A 23,313-nucleotide genomic window follows, 5' to 3' on the forward strand; every position below is an offset into this window, starting at 1 on the left:
AAAAGTCCTTTATTAGGTGACCCCGTTAGCATTATTACTTCTTAGTGGCTGAGGCACTGACCTAATGATAAAGGTAAACTATCATTTCTTTACAGCGAGTAAGTTACAATCCTTAGCAATGGAGGGAAGGGGACCTAATTGCAGCTACATAAAGGCATAGTAATAGTACATACATTCCCAGAGATATCACCAAAACCTTTGTTATCATTCTATATTAACCATACTATAGAATTAGCATCTATTTTCACTAAACTACAAAAGACAGGAGAAAGCACTCTTCATCTTTGAGTGTCAGGAGAACAGTCCTGTATTATTAAACTGACCATAAAACATCTAAAACAATCAATTGTACATCTAATTTGCATAGCCACACCTAAGGTATGTGATTTCTGAACTGATGTAGGTTGTATGATGCATGCTGATTTCTTGTGCACGCTGTTCGGACATAAATGCCCCCCACATGGTAAACTGGTATGAACCCTTGCCCTGAGTGACCCAAATACATGTGAAACTGGTCTACTGACTTCTTTAGTTGGCCCAGCTGATGCACTCCTAGGCCTAAGCTTGTGTGCTTAGACCTAGGGCTGTTCATGGTAATTCCATGGCCCAAAACCTGTTCTCTGACCTGGAGTTGTGAACCCACAAAGCTTCCTTTCTGTATTGACATAGGTCCTATGGTTCATGCCATGGGTTGTTGTCATGAAGCGGTGGTTGTAGCATAACAATTCTTGAAGATTAATGGTGCTGAACTTCCATGTTAAGGATGAGAGTGGTGCCCACTTACCCTACGTTTGTAAAGTTCTGCTTATATGTAACACCCAAACCATTGTGCTGATAACCCGTGAGCATCCAAAATGTGTGTATCGATGGTAGCAAGATTCAAGATGATCCCTAGAACCAAGGGGATTCATTTTGGCTTGCCCCTGATTTAACATGCCAAAGGTGAAGGATGGGATATAACTCTCCCAGACAGTGGTAGTGTATTGTGTGCATTCCTGGAGCTGAATGGGAAAGCTCCAGACATTGAGGTTTGGAAGGATGAAGACAGGGCAATCCTTAGAAATTCCATTAAGTCTGCTTAGCAGTGGTTTGCTAACTGGTCCTTCCTGATCTCTGACTTATGGTTGATGCATGGGAGTGAGGGTAAGCAGAATGTGTTATTAAGGGTGTGGAGTTTCTAGGAAGGGCCTGCACTTTTGTCTTTCCTTGATTGCTACTGCAGGACGGCTAATGGCAGCCAGGTGCTGAATCTTCATACTACAATGTGCCTGCGTTTTGGATGCTCCTTATTGGAGCCATCATCCTCGCTACCTGCTGTGAGAGCCAGCACTGTGCAAAAAATACTGTCTGTACTGCGCTACCAAGTGAACTTTGAAAAGGAGCCACCAAAAAATGGTTCCTGGACTTCAGACAGTCTCCCTGGAAAATGAGTTTAAAGGTGGCACGCTAAATACCCCACTTTGTTCCAGTTGCAAGTTCTTCTTGACCAAGGAAGGGAGTGCTCAGCAGAATACTTTAATTCAGGGCTGGTATCTAACAGCCAGTCTATCAGAGGGGAGGGTGCATCACCTGATGCCTGTACAACTTGCAACAGAGCTGTGGGTCTGCTTAGCTTTCAGAAACCTACCTACCTACCTACCTACCTGCTCAAACAAGCCAAGATATTTCGTGGGCCTGCAGTAGAACTGTCCAGGAGGAGAAACCCAGCCATGCGCCCAGCATGTGGAGCACTCAGAACAGCTGAATTGCACCTGGAGCTAATCAGCGCTGACCCAAGACACATAACAAGATGGAGTTGCGTAGTTGGGAGGCTGGGATCAGTAGGTGGAGTATGGATACTGTCCTAAATGCATGTGATTAAAAGCCATTTAAGGCATGTCTGACTCTGAAAGCAAAGACTTTGAAAGAACAAGTTGTACTATTTCGGATCCAGCAATAGATAACAGGAAAGTGCACACAATGTTTATGTGCAACACAATAAACTGCAAAGTAGTTATTAGTAAGTAACAGTTTCCTTATTATCCTATAATGTTACCGCATATAATGTGGAAGTGTTTTTGCTTGATAAGCCTGTGACAAAGTCATATCAGACAGTCTCACACCTCAATGCCCATAAATTTGCTTTGGTTCTCACCCATGTTAATTTATGTGCAAATGCATTGTCGCTGTGCGGTAGAATGTATTCGGTCAAGAGATAGGGATTGAGGCAAGGCAAGAGAGATCCGGGTAAGTGAGACTGTTAGGAGAGACAGCAACTATCTCGCCTCACGATCAAGATCAAACATATCTGATATAGACTTCTAGCTGCAGATTCCTTACCTTTAAATTTCCACAAGCATCAGATTGGATCCAGAATATTTTTCGTGGGTAGTATCCCTGCGTGCAGGTAGATGGCATTGATCCGCTCCGCGTGGTGTCATTGGCGTAGCTTGCTTTGGAATTGACTTCCGTGGCACCCATATAGATGACACCCAGGTACTCCGATATCCGTTCTTTTCTTATTGCGCCAGCCACCACTGTTCCGGAAAGAGCTACAGCTCTGTCATTTTTTGACTGAATTTTTTCAAGGATTTGTCAACTGTTTTTGGGGTATTACCTCCGGGTGTGTCGAGATGTCATCTTTATAAGATAGGGTTTGAGCCTTGCGGTGCCTGTCACCGACGGACCTGCACCTCAACGGTCTGTGGTGCCTGGAGCGTGACCATGGCCCCGGAGGCTTTGCGATAGCAGTCCCTGAAGCTGCTAGTGGCCGGGCACGCGACTCTGCAGAAAGCGAGGTGTTGGTTGAGGGGAAGGTTCCAGGATCACTTGCGGATCACGAAGTTGTCTTTGTCATTTTTTAAATCCTCTGGACACTGGGGCACAAGAAAAAGAGCAAGAAATTGAAGCGCTCTTCAACTTCTCGTCTGTTGCTGATGAGTCAAGGGAGCACTGCCACTTGAGGCATGGTTCTTCGGAGTTTACGACATCCCTCGTCATCTTTTCTAGGTAGCTTGGTGCCCTGCATTAGTGACAAGTATAAAGCATTCCGTGTTTTCCAGACTGTTGGACATAGACTACCGAGGTCTTCAATAAACAAGACAATTAGTGAGGTAATCTTGGTTTTCGTGATTAGTTTACGCTTGCCATTCTCAGTTTGTTTTCAGTGCGATATGCAGTACACTGAGATTTGTGTTTTTCACAGTTTGGGTACCATTTTTGTCGTAATTCTGTTGTTGACAAGTGGAATTTGGCTGCTACAGCATCCAGTGAGTTTGCCATCGGTATATATGATGGTCGGGTTTTTACGATTTTTATCGAGTGCATGTGGTTTTTTTAAACTTTGGACACCGGGTACTGATAACCACGGGTTGGTTTGTGGTTTTCTAGCACGATTTTGTTTACTATTTTTTCATCACCAACCATTATCGCACTTTCTGGTTGACTTGCCTTGACAGCCACGTTTTTACTGGTTACATTTTCACAGATGAACTCTATCTCTTCATTTGCATGTTACACTTCTTTTTTTTTTTTTTTTTCTTGTTGTCCTCATTTGCCACAATGATCTGTTTCCATGATGAAGTCGAGTGGTATACGAGCGGGGTGCTGTCTCAGCAGATATCTTAGCTGGTGGGGTTCAAAATCAACTATCCAAACTCAACCCTCAGCTCCTCCTTCTCGACCAACTTTATTTCACCAGACGGAAACCAATCATTAAAAAGAAAAGTGGAAGATTCCACAATAATGCCAGGCCCTGGGATATATCCACGTGGCTTAATCATTGGACCCGGGGGGAATTTTTTTTTTTAAAAAACCCGCAAACTCAATGTGCCCAATTTAGTAGATACCAAAACGCCTTTTTGTTTGAGTTACTAGACCTACCCAGGTCTAATCTGGAAACAGATAGAATCGCGGAGTACCAGTCTTCTATTGTAGGGGGCAAAGGGTCTTTCCATCTTCTGCATATCTCCCTCCTAGCAAGCAAGATAGAATAGAAAACTAGCTTCTTCTCTGAGCTTTGGATATCTTCCATAATGCCAAAGATGATCAGTGGGAGATCGAGGACTATGCTCAAGTTCAAAGATAGAGACAGAGTTCTTTTTATGCCCTCCCAAAAAGTTGACAGAACGGGACACTCAAAAAACATATGACAGTAGGTCTGTATCTGTGTTCTTTTTCCAAAATAAAGGTTTTAAAAAAAAAAAAAACATATGACAGTCCGAAACAGCTACCTCACCACATTTAGGGCATGCTACCTGACTCCCCTGTGTAAATTTCGAGAGCCTTAATGGGGAGTAGTAGGCCCTGTGAATAGTAAAGATGTGATTTCTACGGAGCCAAGATGGTTTCACTACGTCCCACAACATTCCACAGGATAGGCTCCAGAGGGTTTGTAGATTATGCCCCATTATAGTTGATGCCCAAAGGTCCACTGGTAGTGAGAAATCTCCATCCCTTTCCACCATAATCAGGTTATACAAAGTTGAAATTTCCTTTTTAGCGGGAGGTTTGTCAACCAAGGACGATATTAATTGGCTGTAACCTCCTATAGGGAATTTATTTCCACGCGTTGTGCGGGAAGTGTATGCGTGGGACCAGCTGTCTATTTGCAAGTATTTAAACCTAGCAAAGTTTATGCCAATGATGTTTCTAAGATACTCCCACGGAAGTAGCTCTCCTTCTGTAAACAAATCCCCCCACACAGCCAATCCAGCTTCTTTAATTGGTGTCGCTAGACTATCTCTCAACCAGGTGGGGGTCTCAGGGAGATCCCACAGTGGAGTTCTACTATTGTAATACCCTACCTTAATAGTTTTTGTTATCTGTGCCCATATCTTGGCAAATCCTTGCAGAATCTTCAACTTAATTTTTTTTTAAAACTTGGGATCCCCAAACTTAAACAAAAACCCTGAATGACTAACCCCTTCACCTGTGAGAAGAGTGGAATACAAAGATTCGACCCCGTACCCTGATGGATTTTTAAGAAGTATTCTGGCATGTGATAATTGAAATGCCCATGCATATAATTGAAAATCTGGGGCCGCGATTCCACCTTTTTCTCTACGCCTCCTAAGCTTTTTCCAGGAGATCCTCGAAAGTCGGTTACTCCAGATGAAGGAGTTAATATCTGATTGTAGTTTATTTATTAATAAGGGATCAAAATATAACGGAATAGTGTTAAAAAGAAAAGAAACCTTAGGTAAGAGACATTTTAATCAAATTAACCCTTCCTAAAAATGATAAAGGAAGTTGTGCCCATGAAGTTAACAGTTTACGACATTCTTTAGCTACAGCAACAAAGTTTATCTTAGCTATCTGATTGATATCCTTGATGATGTTAATACCCAGGTATCTCAACTTATTCCCTGGGCGTATCGCGATATCTGCTGGAATCTGATCTACGTTCCAAATCAACATCTCTGTTTTATCAGGGTTAATCTGATACCCAGATATTTCTCCAAACTCCGAGGCCAGCTTTAAAACTGCTGGTAGCGCGGTGTGTACCTCTGAGGTGTATACCAGAATATCATCGGCATATAGGGCCACCTTTCTCTCCCACCCTTTATACATGAACGGTCTGATGTTAATGCTCTCCCTTAGACTCTGGGCAAATGGTTCAATGTATAGATCGAACAAGAGTGGGGAGAGTGGGCAGCCCTGCCTGGTACCTCTTGAGATGTTCAAAGGCTCAGATAGTATACCATTTACCAAAATGCAGGCACTCGGATTCTGGTATAAAAGGGTAATTGCTCTCCGCATCTTTTCACCCACACTGAACTTCGCCAAGGCCTCCGACAGGTAAACCCAGTTCACTCTGTCAAAGGCCTTGGTTGCGTCCAGCGTGAGGACCGCTAAGGGGAGGGACTCCAGAGAGGCCATATCTATTGCCCCTATTAATCATAAGTTAGTTGGTATAATTGCCGTCCCTTCACAAACCCTTTCTGATCTGAATGAAGGATTTCAGGTGCCACCATTGCCAATCTCTTAGCAAGTATTGTGGTAAAGATCTTATAATCCACATTCAGAATTGATATGGGTCTATACCACCCACATGCGGAAGGCGCCTTTCCAGGTTTTAGGATTAAGGTTATAGAGGCGTTATCCCAAGATAATGGAGGGCGCATACCGTCCTGTAGAATTTGGTTAAACAAAATTGTCAAAAAGGGGGCTAGTTCTTGCACTAATGCTCTGTAGATTTCTGCAGGTAAACCGTCCGGTCCTGCAGCCTTCCCTTTTTTTGCACATTGAATGGCCTTTACAACTTCCTCCTCTGTGATTATGCTATCCATATGATTACTCTGTTCACTCGATAAAGTCGGCAAAGCTATTTGATTTTACCATTTCCTAATTTGGCCAGGTTCAGTTATTTTATCCTCATAATAGATTTCCTGGAAAAAGTCTCTAAAAGCCTGTCTTATATCCGTATCTGATGTTTTTGAGATGTTATTAACCGTGATCAAATCTATGTTGTTACGAATTTGATCGGTTTTGGATTTCCAGGCTAATAATTTCCCTGCACCCTCACCGTACTCAAAATGGGCGATCTTACTAGCGTCCCATCTTTCTTGAACACGCGGTTCAAGATTGAGGTTAATTGCCCTTTTAAGGAGAGAAGTTTATTTTGTAAGTTTGATAAAAGGGTTGCCGAGGAAGCCCCGTTGGTATCAATATCATATTGAGCATTGGCTATGTTTGCTTCAAGCGAAGCAACAGCCTCCCTGTACTCCCTCCTTTTATAGGACACCTTAGCGGTGATGAGGCCTCGTAAGAATGCCTTTAGGGAGTCCCAGACAATACCATTGTCAACTGACCCAAAATTCTCATTAAGAAAGTGCCGGATCTCCATTTTAAGAAATAAGATGTCATCGGGGTGGGAGAGCAGGGAACGATCAAATGTCCATCTTCTACATGAGGCATTAAGGGCTGCTGATAGATCCAATACCACGGCCGAATGGTCAGATAGATGTATAGGTAAATAATGTATATCTTTAACAGCAGCCACTAAACTCTGGCTAACCAATACAAAATCAATCTGAGATTGATGATGATATTTATAATTTCTAAAAGAGACCCCTTGCTGAGTCCCAGACCTTTCCCTCCAAACGTCCACATACCCATACTGCTTCATCGAACTAAGCAAAAAAGACCTAGACTTTGAAGGGATACGGGGACCGATTGTTTTGAGACTTGTCCAAAATTGGATCAAGTACTATGTTAAAATCACCTGCGAATATTACTGGCTCAGGGAAAGATAAAAGGTGAAAAAAGATGGTCTCTAATACTGAGGGGTCATCTTGATTCGGGCCGTAATACCCCACCAAGGTAAATTGGGCCCCCAAGATATTTAATAATGCGATGACCCATCTACCCCCTGGGTCTGCCATGGAGTTTAACAATCTTGCCTTTAGCTGTTTTTAAAAAATCAAAGATACTCCCCTTATATTTGTATTTTGGGAGGTGGAGACCGCAAAGTCGATCCACCTGTTTTTCTTCACCCAAACATCTAACTCAGCTTGGGTCAGATGGGTTTCCTGGAGCAGGATAACCTGCACGTCCATATCGCAGAGGTACTGAAACAGTTTTCTAGCTCTGAGTTTAGTCCGCAGGCCATTTATGTTCCAGGAACATATCTTTAGATTAGCCATCCCCAACGAAGAAGAAGAAGAAAAACAAAAATCAGCCAAGCTCTTACCATATGGCAGAGCCTGGGAGTACCGCTATACCACTTAAAACAGAGCTTTAACCAGAACAGACTCTTCTCCAGGCCATACAATGTCCACTGAACTTCATAGAACAACGCATTAAAGTGACAAATGAGAATTTTTTTAATTTTTAACCCCCCCCCCCCCCTCTCCCAACCTCCCTGCCCCTTCCCTCCCCCCCTCCCGTGGAGAACCCTAGATGTATCTAACCGGATCAAATCCAGTAGATGGCACCCCCCCTACGGACCCCAACTCACCCACCCGGTCCCAACCTGAGCTAGAACCCAACCCCTTGTGTAAAGGTCTATCTTATGTGCTAGAAGATATAAAAGGACAGAGGTAGTAGTGAAAAAAATGACCAAGTATCCTCACTAATATTTTTTTTTCTTTTCCATTATGTGCTTTTATATGTGTGACTACTACCAGGTATTTTTTTTTCTTTTTTTTTTTTTCCTTTTCCCAGTATCAAGTATCAAGCCTTTAAGTATATTCCTAAACAAAAAAAGGGGAAACCCCACAAGTTGCATGACTAAGGGCCCTTGAAACCCGTTCTCCCCTATAATGCAGAAGCCTTTTTACCCAGCTCCAACAGAAGCTCATCCGCTGCGGTTACTGTCCTAATATTATACATTTTGTTATTATGCATAACTTTTAACGCTGCGGGGAAGGTTATCTTCGCTGTGGCGCCCACCCTCCTAAAGGCATCTAAGCGCCTACCTAGTTCCCACTGTCTTTCAAGTGTGACCCTGTCCAGGTCTGATCTTATTTGAAAAGAGAATCCCTTCCCTGATAGAGATTTCTGTTTAAGAGCCTGGTTGAGAATCTGTTCCTTGAGGGCATATGTGTGGAAGTTAATCAGAATCTTACGAGGTTTAGTCCTTTGTGGGTTATGTTTAAAAGGTTCTCTGTGCACCCGTTGGATGTCAGTGGTGAGCTCCTCAACTGAACATCCTAGCATGTTACACTTCTTACGTGAATTCTCTGTTCTTGCAATGTGTAAGCATATATAGGTGGCACTGGCTCTTTGGCCTTTTCTGAACGTTATTGTGCTTGTTAAATAATTCCTTAAGCATCAGCAATGTATTATATGATGGTTTGTTCGTTTTTTTACAGTGGCCCCTGAAGTAGGGATGCATTAAATCCCAAAATGCATTGGGCTGAAAATGCATCAGATTATCTTGTTATTTGCAAGAAGCAGATCACCATGCATAAAAATTGATGTTTGATTTATTGTTTACCAATTTTTTGTGATGTAAATTCAATAGTAGACCAGATACTGTCATACATTTGATTCAATTGCCATTGGTTGTTATATAGATGTTTTTGTTAAAAAATGTGAAGAGTTTGCTTTTTGATTACATTTCGTGAATAGTTGATCCTATTTATCACGCTGCACACGTAGTATAATGGTGAACATTCACCTGCACCTGGATAGCACGCATTAATACTTGAATAGTTCATTATTCTTTTGACATAATAGGAGTGCGCTGACTATCATTTTATTAGGGCTTGTGGCGTTAACCGCGCGAATCGCGGTCTCGCCAGAGACCCTATTGTCAGGGAGTCTGCTTTCCAGGAGAGGGGACAGGAGCTGGCCGCGCGCTCGGAATTGAGCGGGCCACGCGCACGTAAATGCGCTCGCTGTCTCCTCTCCTGGAAAGCTGTACCACACAGCCACACCTCCCCCTGCACGCATGCGCACCCACACGAGCGCACCTACACACAAGCACACGCACCAACGCATACAGATGCCCCCGCCATCGCACACATACCCACACACACACACCAGCGCACCATACACACACGCGCACCCCCTTCCCCCCAAGCCCCACTTACCGCCACTCCGGACTAATGCATCCTCCGCGGGGCTCTCCTTCGGGCATGGGAGCCCCGCGTCACCAAAACTGCTTTTCTGGCCAGCCACTCCGTGGGTGCGGACTTCCGAAGACGGAAGTTTCGTTTTTGCCCACAGTTTCGTTTTTGCTTACGTTTTAACTTCCGTGCAAGACAAAATCACTAACAATCAAAATTGTTTTTTTTTAAATGCCAACTTTCTTGGACTCTTCTCCCCCAGATTAAGAAAGAACAATTCAGACCTCGCCTAAGCCTTATTTGGTTGACACCCCCGTAATATTCAAATCCTATCGTTTAAACCCAGGCCGCTGTCTGCTGCCGGCGGATAATATATACACGGAGATGTCGTCTGCATGCAGCGTCCCTTCCTGCTCCGGTAATCTGACCAGCGATCCATTTATCTCCACATTTCCCCGTTATCATTTGAGCCGCAAACGCCACATAAATAGCAAACAGCAAAAGGTGACTCTCCGCCCGCTTGTCTGGTGTCTCGAGCTGCGCCGCAATCCTCAGTAATGTCCCTGTTTATATAGAACCAGAAAGGCAGCTGCCGCCCCAAAACAGTAACCGCACAGCTCCAAACAGCAGAGTCCCCATTTTGTTTTCTTATTGCAGATTTATTTAGCGCGAATTCGACCCGAGGGTATTGGAGTGTTTTGCATGCGCACCAGTTATGTTATACAAAGACACATTCATTGTTCGTATGATCAGGGAGTTAAGTGATTGGCCCAGAATCACAGGATGCTAGGAACGTAGCTCCCAGCTCCAAAGTCGGCAGCTCTGGCCATTAGGCCACACCCTCTCCTCATTACCCTATCCAACAATTTGTGCTGATCACTACAGGTTCTTCCTACTCCCATTCACCAAAACAACTTGACATACTCCGCCCCAATCTCACCCAGGGACAGTGCAACAGACAAGAAACAGGCACCACCACTCCAGCAACTGCACACCTCAACTACCCCAGCGACCTCCGCCACTGCGACTTGAGCACTCGCTGCAGACACTTCAAAGCAAATAATACTTGGGGGAGGGGGTGCGTAGCAGAGACGTTAATTCACCAAAATGTGAGGGGTAGAGGATGTGACAGCACACGCCATTTGACCTTTACTTTCATTCAAAATATCAATTGAGGAGAGGGCTTGGGCTTGAGAAAAAACCTGTTTTTGTAAATGGAGCGCATTAGTAATAGCCAGGCCCAATGAAAAGATACGATTGTATGTCTGCTGCAATTTTCGCATAATCATAGACTTGCTGCATTTGCCACATAATCGACCATCTGCTGAATAATCTGCAATTTTAACAAAATAAAAGAATTTTCGAGCGTAAATTGTTCAAAAATTACTAAAAGTGCAGTGCTATTTCCAAACACATACACTGCCTGCACACACACTTACTATGTGCACGCTGCACAATGCTTCACTATTCACCCTCACACCTCCTCACCCTCAAACACCCTCAAACCCCCTCACCCTCACACCCCCTCACACCCTCACACACCCCCTCACCCTCACACCCCCTCACCCTCACACTCCCTCACACCCCCTCACCCTCACACCCGCTCACACCCCCTCACGCTCACACCCCCTCACGCTCACACCCCCTCACGCTCACACCCCCTCACGCTCACACCCCCTCACGCTCACACCCCCTCACGCTCACACCCCCTCACGCTCACACCCCCTCACCCCCATACACCCTCACACCCCCCACACCCTCACACCCCCCACACCCTCACACCCCCCACACCCTCACACCCCCCACACCCCCTCACACTCACACCCTCACACACCCTCTCTCACCCTCACACACCCTCACTCACCCTCACCAGCATAGCATAACAAAACATAGCATAACACACAGAATAGCATAACAAAACACAGCACAGCATAATAAACAAGCACAGGATAGCAAAAGATAGCATAATTATTCCCAACTCTCATTATTATTGAGCAACATGACAGTTTGCAAATCATCTTTATACACCAATTCAGAGTTTTCGGAAAATTTATGCAACGCATTGTCATACACAATGACAATAACTCAAACTTTAATGCTGCGAGCCCTATTGCATTGTAAATGCTTGTTTTATTTTCTTCGGAGCCGGAGCCTGGGTGGACTCTGCGCCTCCCTGACATTCCGTGAGCTGGAGCAACTGCTGCCCAACTTAAAGAGTTTAAGGAGGCCATGTGCCTAATTTTTGGCCAGCCTGAACCCCATTGTCGCGCCTGCGGGGTGGAAGGGGGTGGTGGGGGGCATCTGGTTCGGCTCCAGTGGCTCCAGTCCCAGCGGGCCCCCAGAGATCTACTCCTGGAGCCAAACCAATGCCAGACGTACCATCTCGACCTTCCCCAGCACCGGACCGGAGGCCAACGCTCCCTGCACCGCTCACTGGCAGCACCATCCCCATTGTGATCCCATACTCCGACACAGAGCTGACTCCGATGCCAGCAGGAACCACGCTGCCTAGATCTGAGCCCTTTTCCCGTGGGCTAGGGCTCGAGTAGGAACGGGAGGGGTCGCTGGACCCTGAAAAATACTAGCCATACATAGGCCCTAAAATGGACTGGACTGGACTGAGGAACTGGGTGAAGACAGTAGACTGGATACTTCCCAAGTTACTGATTTGTTTTCTCCCCCTACCATGGCTACAGAGGAGGGAGCCTCGTACACAATTGTGTTGAAGAGGGCCCTCGGTGGCAGTCAAGACCATCAGCTTGACAGGTGCTGCAACAGGAGTCTCCTCATCGAAACCCCTACTGCCGTTCAATGATGCCCTCACTGATGTCCTGTTGGGGACATGGTCCAAACCCAACACAGGAGCTCCTGTAAATAGGATAATCACCTGGTACCATTGCCCCGTGCCAGGAGACCCAAACTTCCTCACCCAGCACCCTACCCTGAAGAACTTGGTGGTCCAAGCCTCGTCTTTCCAGGGAGCATTCCCTGCCACTCTCCTGGACAGGGAATCCAAAAGGCTGGACCCTTTGCGGAAGAAAATGTTTTCTTCTGCCAGCCTAGCATTACGGTCTGAGAACACTGCATGTCTTTTGAGACATTACTCCCACACACTGTGGGACACAGTTGCGCAAGTGCTACTGCAGGGCCCTGAAGAAGCCCAGGCCGTACTCTCTCAGGCTGTTGCCGATGGGAGAGAGACCTCAAAATTCACAATTCGTTGTGGATTGGACACGACTGACTCATTGGGCAGATCGGTGTCATCAACCGTGGCCCTGAGGCAGCACACCTGGTTAAGGACGACTGGCTTTTCGGGGGATGTCTAAGATTCCCTTATGGACATGCCCTTTGATGGCACCCGTCTCTTCGGAGACAAGATAGACTCGACGCTGGAGTGCTTTAAGGACTTGCAGGCTACAGCCAAGTACTTGAGCCTCTCGGCTACTCCACGTCATCCCCCAGACTGTCTTTCGCTCCTTTCGTATCTACAGAAGGGGCTTCCAAATGAGCCAAAACCTTTCCAACCACCGAGCCACACATGCTCCTTATCCTCTGCGTGTACGAGGGAGAAGTACCCACAGACCTTATGGGTCAGATAGCTAGCAGTCTGGTCCGTCCACCACCCACTCAGCAGTGCAGCCTCCAAGCCTTCCTAGTCTGCCCCTTCAACACCATGGGCATCCAGTTGGTGGCAGGATTCACCATCAACTGCCCCTATGGCAGTCCATAACATCGTACAGGTGGGTTTTGCAGATTGTCCGAAGGGGCTACTTTCTCCCCTTTGAGACTACTCCTCCCTCCACACCACCATCTCAAGGCCGGCTGATGGAAGATCATTTGTCATTGCTCCACGAGGAAGCCATGGTTCGCTTGGCCAAGGGAGCCATAGATAGTGTTCCGGGGCCATAAGTAGACTGTGGTTGCTATTGCTGCCACTTTCTGGTCCCCAAAAGGACAAGGGCATTTGTCCTCTTCCAGTCCTACCTCTGAGCCCTCAGTTTCTTCCTCAAAACTTCAAGATGCTCACGCTAGCTCAGTTCCTGGCTGCCCTGGACCCAGGAGACTGGATGGTAGGGTTGAACTTGCAGAGGGCTTATTTTCATATTCCCGGCCTGCCTTCCCACTGGCGCACACTGTGGTTTACGGTAGGCCACAAGCCTTTTCAGTTCACTGTGCTCCCCTTTGGCTTTATTAGCGCCCCTCTGGTGTTCACCAAGGTAATGGCAGTGGTTGCAGCTCATCTGCGGAGATCAGGGCTGCCGGTCTTCCCCTATCACGACGACTGGATGTTGAAGATGGGCTCGCCCCAGGCTGTCATCTCCCACCTCCTGACTACGGCATTCGCTGGGGTTTACTACCAATATGCCGAAGTCACACATGACTCCCACTCAGATGCTTCTTTTCATCGGAGCTGTCCTGCAGTTTCTGTCATATCCTCCCGAGATATTCAGGCTATGATGACTCTGAGGCTGCTGGGTTTCATTGTCTCCTGAATCCTGTTGGTGACACATGCCTGATGCCATATGCAGGCTCTGCAATGGGACCTGAAGTTCCAGTGGGCACAGCATCCGGGTAATCTCTCCGAAGTGGTATAGATCTCAGAGGGAACTGCAAACGATCTGCAGTGGTGGCTAAGCAACCATGATTGGGTCTGAGGCAGAACTTTCTCCCTTCCACAACCAGAATTGACAGGCCATCTGGGAGAGGTGGAGATCTGAAGACTCTGGTCTCCAGCAGAATCCAGACTCCACATCAACATACTGGAGCTCTGGGCAATCCGACCTGCATTGAAAGCCTTTCTATCCTCCTTCAAGGGAGGCTAGTGCAGGTGTTCACGGACAACACCACCGCCATGTGGTACTGCAATAAACAGGGCGGGGTGGTGTCTTGGACCCTTTGTCAAGACGCCCTGTATCTCTGAACATGGCTCTAACAGCAGGGCATATCCCTGGTCGTTCATCACCTGGCCGGTTCGCTGAACGCCAAGGCGGACAAACCCATCTGTCGATGCCTAGGGTATCACAAATGGAGTCTCCAACTGGAGGTGCTGCAAGGTTGCTTTTAACAGTGGGGAGAGCCTTGGTTAGATCTGTTACCCTCTGTCGAGAACGTGCAATGTCAGCAGTTTTGCATGCAGGAGTTTCCTACAGGACTTCCTAGTCTAAAATTAGTCTGCGGCCCTCCTCCTGGGATGGTATTGCTTATCTATTCAAAGGTAAGGAATCTGTGGCTAGAAGTCTCTAGCAGACGAACAAGTTACTTACCTTCAGTAATGCCTTATTTGGTAGAGACTATATTAAACCATAGATTCCCTACCAACCCACTGATCCTTCAGGGTCTGCAGACAGATTTCTAGGGGTCAAGGCTTATCCATTTCAGGGTCCTAGTTTTGTACTCACCCGTGTCAGTGCGCTTCATGGTTCCTCACTTCTGCCGTGGAAAGTCGTGAAAAGTAATTGAGGTCAGCGTGCCCTGGTGGAGTTTATATAGGTGGTGCAGATAACGACCCGGAGCTGATCGACCACACCTACGAGCACGCTAGGGTACTGCTCACAAAAAGTCTTCTAGATTCAGTATAACGCCTGGGACAATTCTATGGTAAGGAATCTGCGACTAGATATAGTCTGTAACAGATAAGGCATTCCCGAAGGTAAGTAACTTGTTCATTTTGTGGGATGCAATACATTTCATGTGTTGCCAATGTGCCTCGCTCTTCCCATGCCTTACTCATCTTGTAGACACTCACAATTGTTACTTCATTCATGTGTTCCCTCCAGGGATGCGCAGTATTACAAAAACCTTGTTTCTGATCCGGGGAATATTGTGACTGGATAGTGGTGGGCTACTAGGCAAGGCAAGGCATGGCTGTCTGACTTGTGTTTCTGTGGTCATGTGTCTTAATTTTAAACATCATGTGATGTTTTGCCCTAGCACCTCCCAAGCCTACCCATCAGATCCTGTGTGTGTTTATTTCTGCTTTTGTGTTACTACTGTCTGACATGGTTCCTCCCCCACCTCCCTTTCTCAATGTGGAATCTTTGCTTGCACCGGACGCCCCTCCTTTTCCATCTGGTATCGCAATACCCCCTGACTTTTCCTTTTATGGCCAAACAGATTTCCTGATCTCTGGAATGTTGATTGGCTTGCAGTTGTTGCAGACTTACTTCACACCTAAAGTTATATAGGGACTACAACATCTTGTTACTAAGAGAGGTCCACTCTGCACTGAAAGGAGCCATTGTTTCTATGTAACAGGCATGGCTGCTCTGTATTAACATTCTTTTATCTTCCATTTTGTGTCACTGGGCTTCATGTTAGGGACCGAAACGTCGTCGACCTCAGTACCTTGGTGCTATTTATATGTTTGTGGCCTAACTATTGATTGTATATTGGCAACACTAGCGTGTTACGCCTGAGCTTTGAAGCTCCTTCTCCCGTTGGAAACGATCCTACATTTCATGTTTTCTTTAACTTTGATGTAAATAAATTTATAAATCCCATTGGGATATCTATGACATATATATCATTGTATCTCTGTGTTCATTACTGCCTTTGATTTATGTTGTGAGGGATCATTGTTCCTGTATAAATACTTGCACTCTAGGTTGGTCTCTTCCAGTTTACTGGGGTTCCCTTGTTTCTTGTTAATATAGTTCTCCTGGGCGGCACTTCTGGAGGTGTATTCTATAGATGTAACTAATACTAACATATTTATTTGAATTGTGAGAAAATGAGAGTGAAGAGGCAAATCGGATTCTGTGGAATGCAGCCTGTAGGTATTAAGGCCCTTTGACCTCACAACGAAAAGCTCACTTTATAGATAGACAGGGAAAAGGGGTGACGTGCAGGTCAGTCGGTCATGCTATTTATTGTCCCATACCATCAGTGTGCACCTCTGCATAGAATGCGATTCTGGATCATATGTTAATTGGGGGCTTATAAGTAATGTTATTGAATGGCTCCATTGTTTCCAGTGTGAAATAAAACACAGTTTGCTACCCAAAAAATGATTTAAAGCTTACAACTGCTTCTTTTCTCTTTTGTTTACCTTCCATATGTTTGACCGACGACACACCAGTATTTTTGACTGGCAGTGACCGCATACCAATATATGGCATGTCCAGTTTACGCATCATTATCCAGTCAACCTCATGTGGGGAGGAATACTTGCCGGTAGCGCACACCTGTTATAACCTGCTGGACCTGCCTCAGTACAGAAGCAGAGAAACGATGAAAGCCCAGCTGACGAGGGCCATTGACCACTGCGAAGGCTTCAGCTTAGTCTGAGGCGCCGTGCGTTTACCCTTCACCTATAACACGCACTTTACCACCTTTGTACAGACTTCAGTGTTGTATACATAAAAGATAACTGCATTGATTTTTATTTTTGTAATTTAATGAATCAAAATGTTAAAAAATATATAATCCAGATGTACCCTTTTGAAGTTTAGCAGTAAAAAAAGGAAACAAAGTCTTAGGTTATTTTTAATGCATTGAACAAAGAAACAGCTCAGTCTTATTTGAGTGCTGAACAGTAATTTTCATCTGGATGTTTTGAGCCATGCTGGTCCAGAAAACCTCCCTGTAATGAACTGCATTTCTTAAGGTTATTTTCCCAACATGTGGGTTTATTGTAACTATTATAGTACTTTACTGGAACTCTTGCTTAGTGAAAAATAATAGCCATTTCTTAAGCTCTTCAGGGAAGCTGTTTTCTTACTTCAGTAATACATGACCTTTTGACCCTCTTACTTTCACCTTTGCTTTCTCTTTCAGAGGACAACCGACAATCCCTTGCTCCCTATGCAAATGATTTTACAAAATGTCTATTTCATAGCTTAAATAGGCTGTGCATACTACTGCTACCTGATGGTGAGATTTATGATACTGATCATAAAGATTGAAAAGTATCTGGGGCTATCAACAGAGGGATTGGATTAACTCTAAGCAGACCTGTGGTGACATCAACTAGAACCCCCAATATCCTGCCAGGTTAGATGCCACCCTCAGATATTTTTGTCTGCTCAGCATGGAATTCATTGATTATTATTCTTGATAAGTTAGTACTTTATATTTCATGGTTAAGACTTGTCTGGGCTCAACTTAGTGGTGCGACTATGGTGATCCACATTTGTGGCATCTTCATTAATGTTTTTAAATTTTAGAACATCTCGACCTATCCTGATTACTTTTTATAAAGAGTTTTTTTTTCCTCAAAACTTTTTAGAAATGTTTATCTTCTTTCTCTCTTTAAAACAAATATGCTGTAGAAAGAGTGGCTAGAGCATAGAGAAGTAAGGTGTGTATATATATATATATATATATATATATATATATATATATATATACACACACTCACACTCTCACACTCACACTCACTCTCTCACTCTCTCCCCTATTTCTTTATGGAAGAAAGCCTTGTCTAGGAGAAGAATTCAGACCTGCTAACAAATGGCTGAACAAGGAAACTATGCTAGAGCAAAATCCAGTCTACCAAAATCTGCCAAAGAGAGGACTAGGTATTCCCAGTCGACCTCCATGTTTTTACCTTAAATGAAAAGATATAAAGGAGACTTGTAGAAGAATATATGAAGCATCACTGGTGCCAGAAGTCACAGGTTTGGAGCGAGACAAAGCTAGCTCAAACATTTACAACACAACTACCTCTCTCCTTCTGGTGCCAAGGAAAGAGCATGCTGAAGGGAGTAATGTTCCAGAAACAATAACCTCTTCAGTCGGTCAAAACAGGCCCTTCCGTGATGGAAAGCTCAAATGGCTCATCTGGTGATTGAAGGAGCCAAAAAACAGAAACCGAGAGAAAGGAACGTCATAGGACTTCAGCAAACTGTAAATGAGTGTGACTGAATCATCCTTTACGTCTTTTCCCCTTAATTGCATCAGAGAAAGTCATGGTGTGAACACATACCTTTACTGGCAAGTACTTAACAGGCAGTCGTGAAAGAGATCCTGGACCCTTGAAAAAGTCTACAAAATTCTGCTTCTGCTATTGGCTTTTGAGTCGGACCTCATGGGTTCGTAGAATGCAAAAGTTAATGCCTTAATCTGTTCTTGCCCAGAAAAATCCTGAATTCATCATCAAAGATCTGCTGCCCGAAACCTAACTCCTGGCTGGCCCTACACTTTTCTTTAAACCTTCACCTTTTCATTCTCAACCTTAACAAATTTAGGGGGAAATGATCTTGATTGCCCTGGCATCACCTTGCTAGTGGTGCATTCGGGGCCTCTTTCTCATGTCAGAAAGACCAAATGAGAGATTGACTTGTGGGCAAAATCGGCTGTCTATCACAGCCTTTCATCACTGCTCTTAGCTGTTTAGCCCCCGAGGGCATGACAAATTATCCTTTCAGTTGACAGGCAGGTCTAGTGGGCAGTCACTGTAGTGTGGGTGATACAGATGAACAGGACTAACATGAAGTGACCTCATGACCCAAAACAGAGATTGAATGTGTTGTGCCTAGTTAGTAGGCAATTGGATGGCTAGCCGATTTGCTTAATAACTGTAAAATTGCCCCCGGGACCTTAATTTGAATACTGAGGGGTTTGCCATTGGTTTCACTTACCACATAGCATACAGATTATCTGCAGGTGCATTTTACAGTAGGCATGAAGCTTTGAGAGCTTGCCAAGGCTAAAAAGAGTCTTAACAAAAACAAGACATATCCAGTGTGGCTTCTCCGGTTATTTATATCGCAGATGTTTCCAGTCTGGGTTCTGCCAGTGAGTTACTTGAAAATCTACAGGGTGTGTGAATGCCCAAGATCATGATCTGTCTCCCTGACCTGATCATCATTTTAAAAGTGTTTTCCTTAATGAGGATAGAAAGGTTGCAGATCACTGTGACTTGGATGTTATGATTCTACCAGCCATCTCAAAGAATTCATGTTGTCATCTCCATTGCCGTAAAACCCTCTTCAAGGATGCCTATGCTTTATCAAGAATCTAGATTGTGGACTGTTAAAAGTCTGATGATAATTTACTTCATGAAGATAGCACCCTATCATATTGTTCATTTCCCCTATGGGAACAGAGCAAGCCCTCCCACCCACCATTTTCTTTGACTGCAGTATCCTTTGAATCCACAAATACTGAAACAGCCTTAGTTTTCTGTGTCCCTATTCTCTTGTGAGGACCTCCTCTTGTCAATCTTTACCACATTGAAGTGTCCAGCGATATGAATAAGTTCTATGAACGCACATCATATTTGAGGTTAAGCAAGTAATTTCCAATTTGGGATATAAGCCCTACAGATGAGTTCCCTGCAGTACTGGGGAAGACACTGAATCCTTTTGAGGCGTCCCCTTAAAGTATTTCTGTCTTTGCTGTCCCTATCTCAACTCTATTACGTAATTTATGTTTATTCAAATTATTTTAAAAGACTGAAGCAGCTTGCACCATGTCTTGGGTTTTATCTCACAACTAATTGGCCTGCAAACAAAAAGTGCAAAATTCGTATTCTGCAAGAAATAATTAGCATTGTTCTGAAGTTCATTCCCACCGCGTATCTCACAGTGAGAACAACCAAGTCACTCATGGAAATGGTGACCTGTTCCCCTGGCATGCTTAAACACGCTAAAACTGAAAGTCTGTCTAGACAGTAGCAAACTTTGACAATCAAGTCATCCTTTATTAGGTACAGCACTGTTTTGTATTGGTGTAAAACATGCTCAAAGGGAAGCCATTGATGCAGCGACATCTGGTAATCACCTTTGTGACAGATATAGCTGACTGAATAAGAAGCATGCATTGCGCAAACTCACTCAAGGAGACACTACAGCTAATACACCTCCATGTAAGTAGGTGAACTCAAAGCAGTAGCATTCTATGTACTACTGTTGTCGCAGAACTAGGGACGTCAGGACCACAACACTCTTTTGGCTTCTGGACTCACAACCTAGAGGAACACGACATCAAGTTAAAGTTTATCCCTGATCACATTGCCCTTTGGCTCTTTATATAACACTTCACTGAAAGATCTTTCCCTACAAGTCAGGAATCTTCACAGAAAGACACAACAACAGCACACTTTGAAACTAGCACATTGGTTGTAGCTATTAAGCGCCAACCTTGTGTTCTATCCTGGCCTTTCTTAGTGACTTATTTTTTAATTCTTATGCTTGTCAATATGGTCAGATGGGTCAAGCATCACAATGCTACCTCTTCATATATTGTGCCTGTAAATATTAACCTATTTTGTATATTACCCCTTGCTACTCAAAGCAAACCATGAAAAGCACTAACAAATCCTGTGGTGCACCAGAAGGTAATTTCCTATAACACCTTCCCAGGCAGGAGGCAAAGGTCGCAGACAAAAGGTGCTGCTTTTAATGAAAAGCAGGTGACCAAATGTTCAGAGCATGGCATCTAACATGACTGGAGCCACCCTATGTCCTCAGGTGGTGCTGTTTGAGAATTTCCCTCTGATGATATTCACTGATTGGTTTTGGACCTCACTACTAGCCACCAGAAAGCATCAGAAAACATAAATGTGTAACAGATAACGAGCTGCACAAATTATGTTACTGGTAACTTACCCATAAACTATTTTTGCAGCTTGTTATTTGTGTGTAACTACTTCTAGTGTGTCCTGCTGTCTTTTTTAACGTATTTATCTTGCCCCAATCCTGAAAAGAATAACTCTTTTAAATGTGACATGCTGCACATGTGCTTAGCATGTAATGAAAGGGCAAGTCGTATACACATATATGTTTGGCACACTGTCTTACATTAAGTTTTTAATTGTTAAACACATAAGCAGCCATTTGCATCTCCCCAGACAAATGTTACTTGGTATTATGAGAACATTGGTGGTTGTATGTTCTTTGGTACACTCAGTAAAGGATCCAAAACACTGTCTGTTAACTCCTTGGCTGCGGCGGTAATTCCGCCGTGGCGCTGGGGGGAGCGCGGTGCCGCCATGCTCGTGACGGAACCACGCAGTCATGAGCCACGGGCGAGCTGTGCTCATGACGGCGTGATTCAGTCACGACTCCGCCCACTCACTATTCACCAGCACAGGCGGGGAATCAGTGCCGCGTGGGTGGAGCAGCCGCAGCCTGACGGAACCATGCAGTCATGAGCACACGGCGCCAGTGGCTCATGATGTCGCGGTTCAGTCATGAGCAGGGAAGGGGTTACACATTAGAAGATGAAGGTACCAGGAACTGACGTCTGCCCTACCTGTGTGGCAGAATGGATTGTTGGATGTTCATTTGAATCCATGTGAAGGCCATGGTCTATCCTGCTGGCCCCAGATAGAGGCTGATGAGTCCTTTGTGCCTCCTTCTGCCATAACTATCCTTATCTCATACAAACGATTCATGAATGCAATAATAATAAGGAAGACGTTTTAAGTGTGCCTCACACATTTATCAGAAAATCTGATTCCCATTATGTTTAGTGTTGACAACTAAAATCCTTGTGGGCCTATTTACGAAAAAAGGCATGCACTGCCACGCAGCACGTCACCTTGCTGCACTGCGTGGCCGGGAAAGGGCAGGAGTGCACATTATTTAAGGCACTACGGCGCATTCCTGCCTTTTCTTTTGGCCTCAGCAGCCTAGCGCCAACACAGGCACAGTGGTGCAAGGGTGCCTGTGTTGCATGCAGGATTGTTTTTGTGCAGGAAGTGACACCTTCATTTTCAAAAACAATGTAGAGGCATTTTCCTCTATGTGTGCTGAAGAATGCAGCACACATAGAAAAAGGAAGTAATGAGGAGAAATAAAGATGGAAAGGGTATATTATTGGTGCAGTCCCAGGTTTGCCAGTTCTGGTATATCTGGAACTGCGTCAAAAACCATGGCAGTTGCGTGGGAACACCCTTGCAAGCCCCATGGAGCACCTTGCCAGGCCAGAGTAAGGCAACACGGGGATTTGCGCTGCCTTGCCTTACTACAGATTTATGGAGCCACTCAGGGCATCGCAAAGTGGCCTTGCACGGCTTCATAAATCTGGCTTACGGTTTGTGTCGCTCCTGCACCACTTTGCATGATGAAAGAACAATGCAAACCACCTCGCAATGGGCCCCTAAATTCAAGGAAAGACATTCAATTGCAGTATCACAACTGTTTTCAATCTGCTCTCACCTCCAGACGCTCATCCCCCGCACTACTTTACTTTTCAATATTATTTCCCAGCCCCGCTGCTCTTTCCAGTTGGATGATTTTGTTTGTCACGTTGATGAGCTGGCAGAACAACGGAAGAAAATGTCACAGAGCTTAGCCTAGTTTACTCCTTCCTCAAAGCATGTCTTGGCTTGAGCAAAATTGCAGCGACACTGTCCCTTTACATTAGTACACCCCAAAGTCATTTTTCAAGCCTTTATTTGAAGACTATCCAAGTGTCAACATTACTTTAATTTCAATGCAGTTTAATGTCATTTACTTGTTCATTTCTAGGTGCCTGAAGAAGTTTGCTACAGCAGAATTTAAATTGTTTACAGTTCAAATGTGCATTCGCTTAATGTTGTGGTGTGACTGGGGGATGACCCCATCTCCATATTATTAATATGTGTTTTTAAAATGTTTTCGATAGACAACAAAAGTAATAATGCTTGGCTGCTCCTCCTGATAATTTGGAGTATTATTATTCAGTTCTAATTGAGAAAGCTTACTACAGGCATAAAAAAAAATCCCTGCTGCCGGAGGAGACAGTAAGGTAATGCTAGGAGCCTGCAAGTAAGGGATGCCATATCACTACATCAATTTAGAGGACCAAAAACCTAGGCCATGTAGTTCCTTAATGTGAGAGGGCCGAAGTGCTCAGCGGGGAAGAAGAAAGGAGAGGGTGGCCATTGAGC

General features: G+C 44.8%; 1 protein-coding gene across 1 annotated transcript in view; it reads left to right on the forward strand.

Moving 5' to 3' along the window:
• Positions 1–16,965, forward strand: part of HERC3 (HECT and RLD domain containing E3 ubiquitin protein ligase 3) — a 604,132-nt gene extending 587,167 nt beyond the window's left edge. The window contains exon 26 of the mRNA XM_078676105.1: positions 16,573–16,965. Within this exon, the coding sequence (XP_078532231.1) occupies positions 16,573–16,781 (209 nt within the window). The 3' untranslated portion in view covers positions 16,782–16,965. The remainder of the gene's footprint in view (positions 1–16,572) is intronic.
• Positions 16,966–23,313: the final 6,348 nt, after the last annotated feature.

Source organism: Lissotriton helveticus, chromosome 2_1 (genome assembly GCF_964261635.1).
Source record: "Lissotriton helveticus chromosome 2_1, aLisHel1.1, whole genome shotgun sequence".
Taxonomy (NCBI): Eukaryota; Metazoa; Chordata; class Amphibia; order Caudata; family Salamandridae; genus Lissotriton; species Lissotriton helveticus.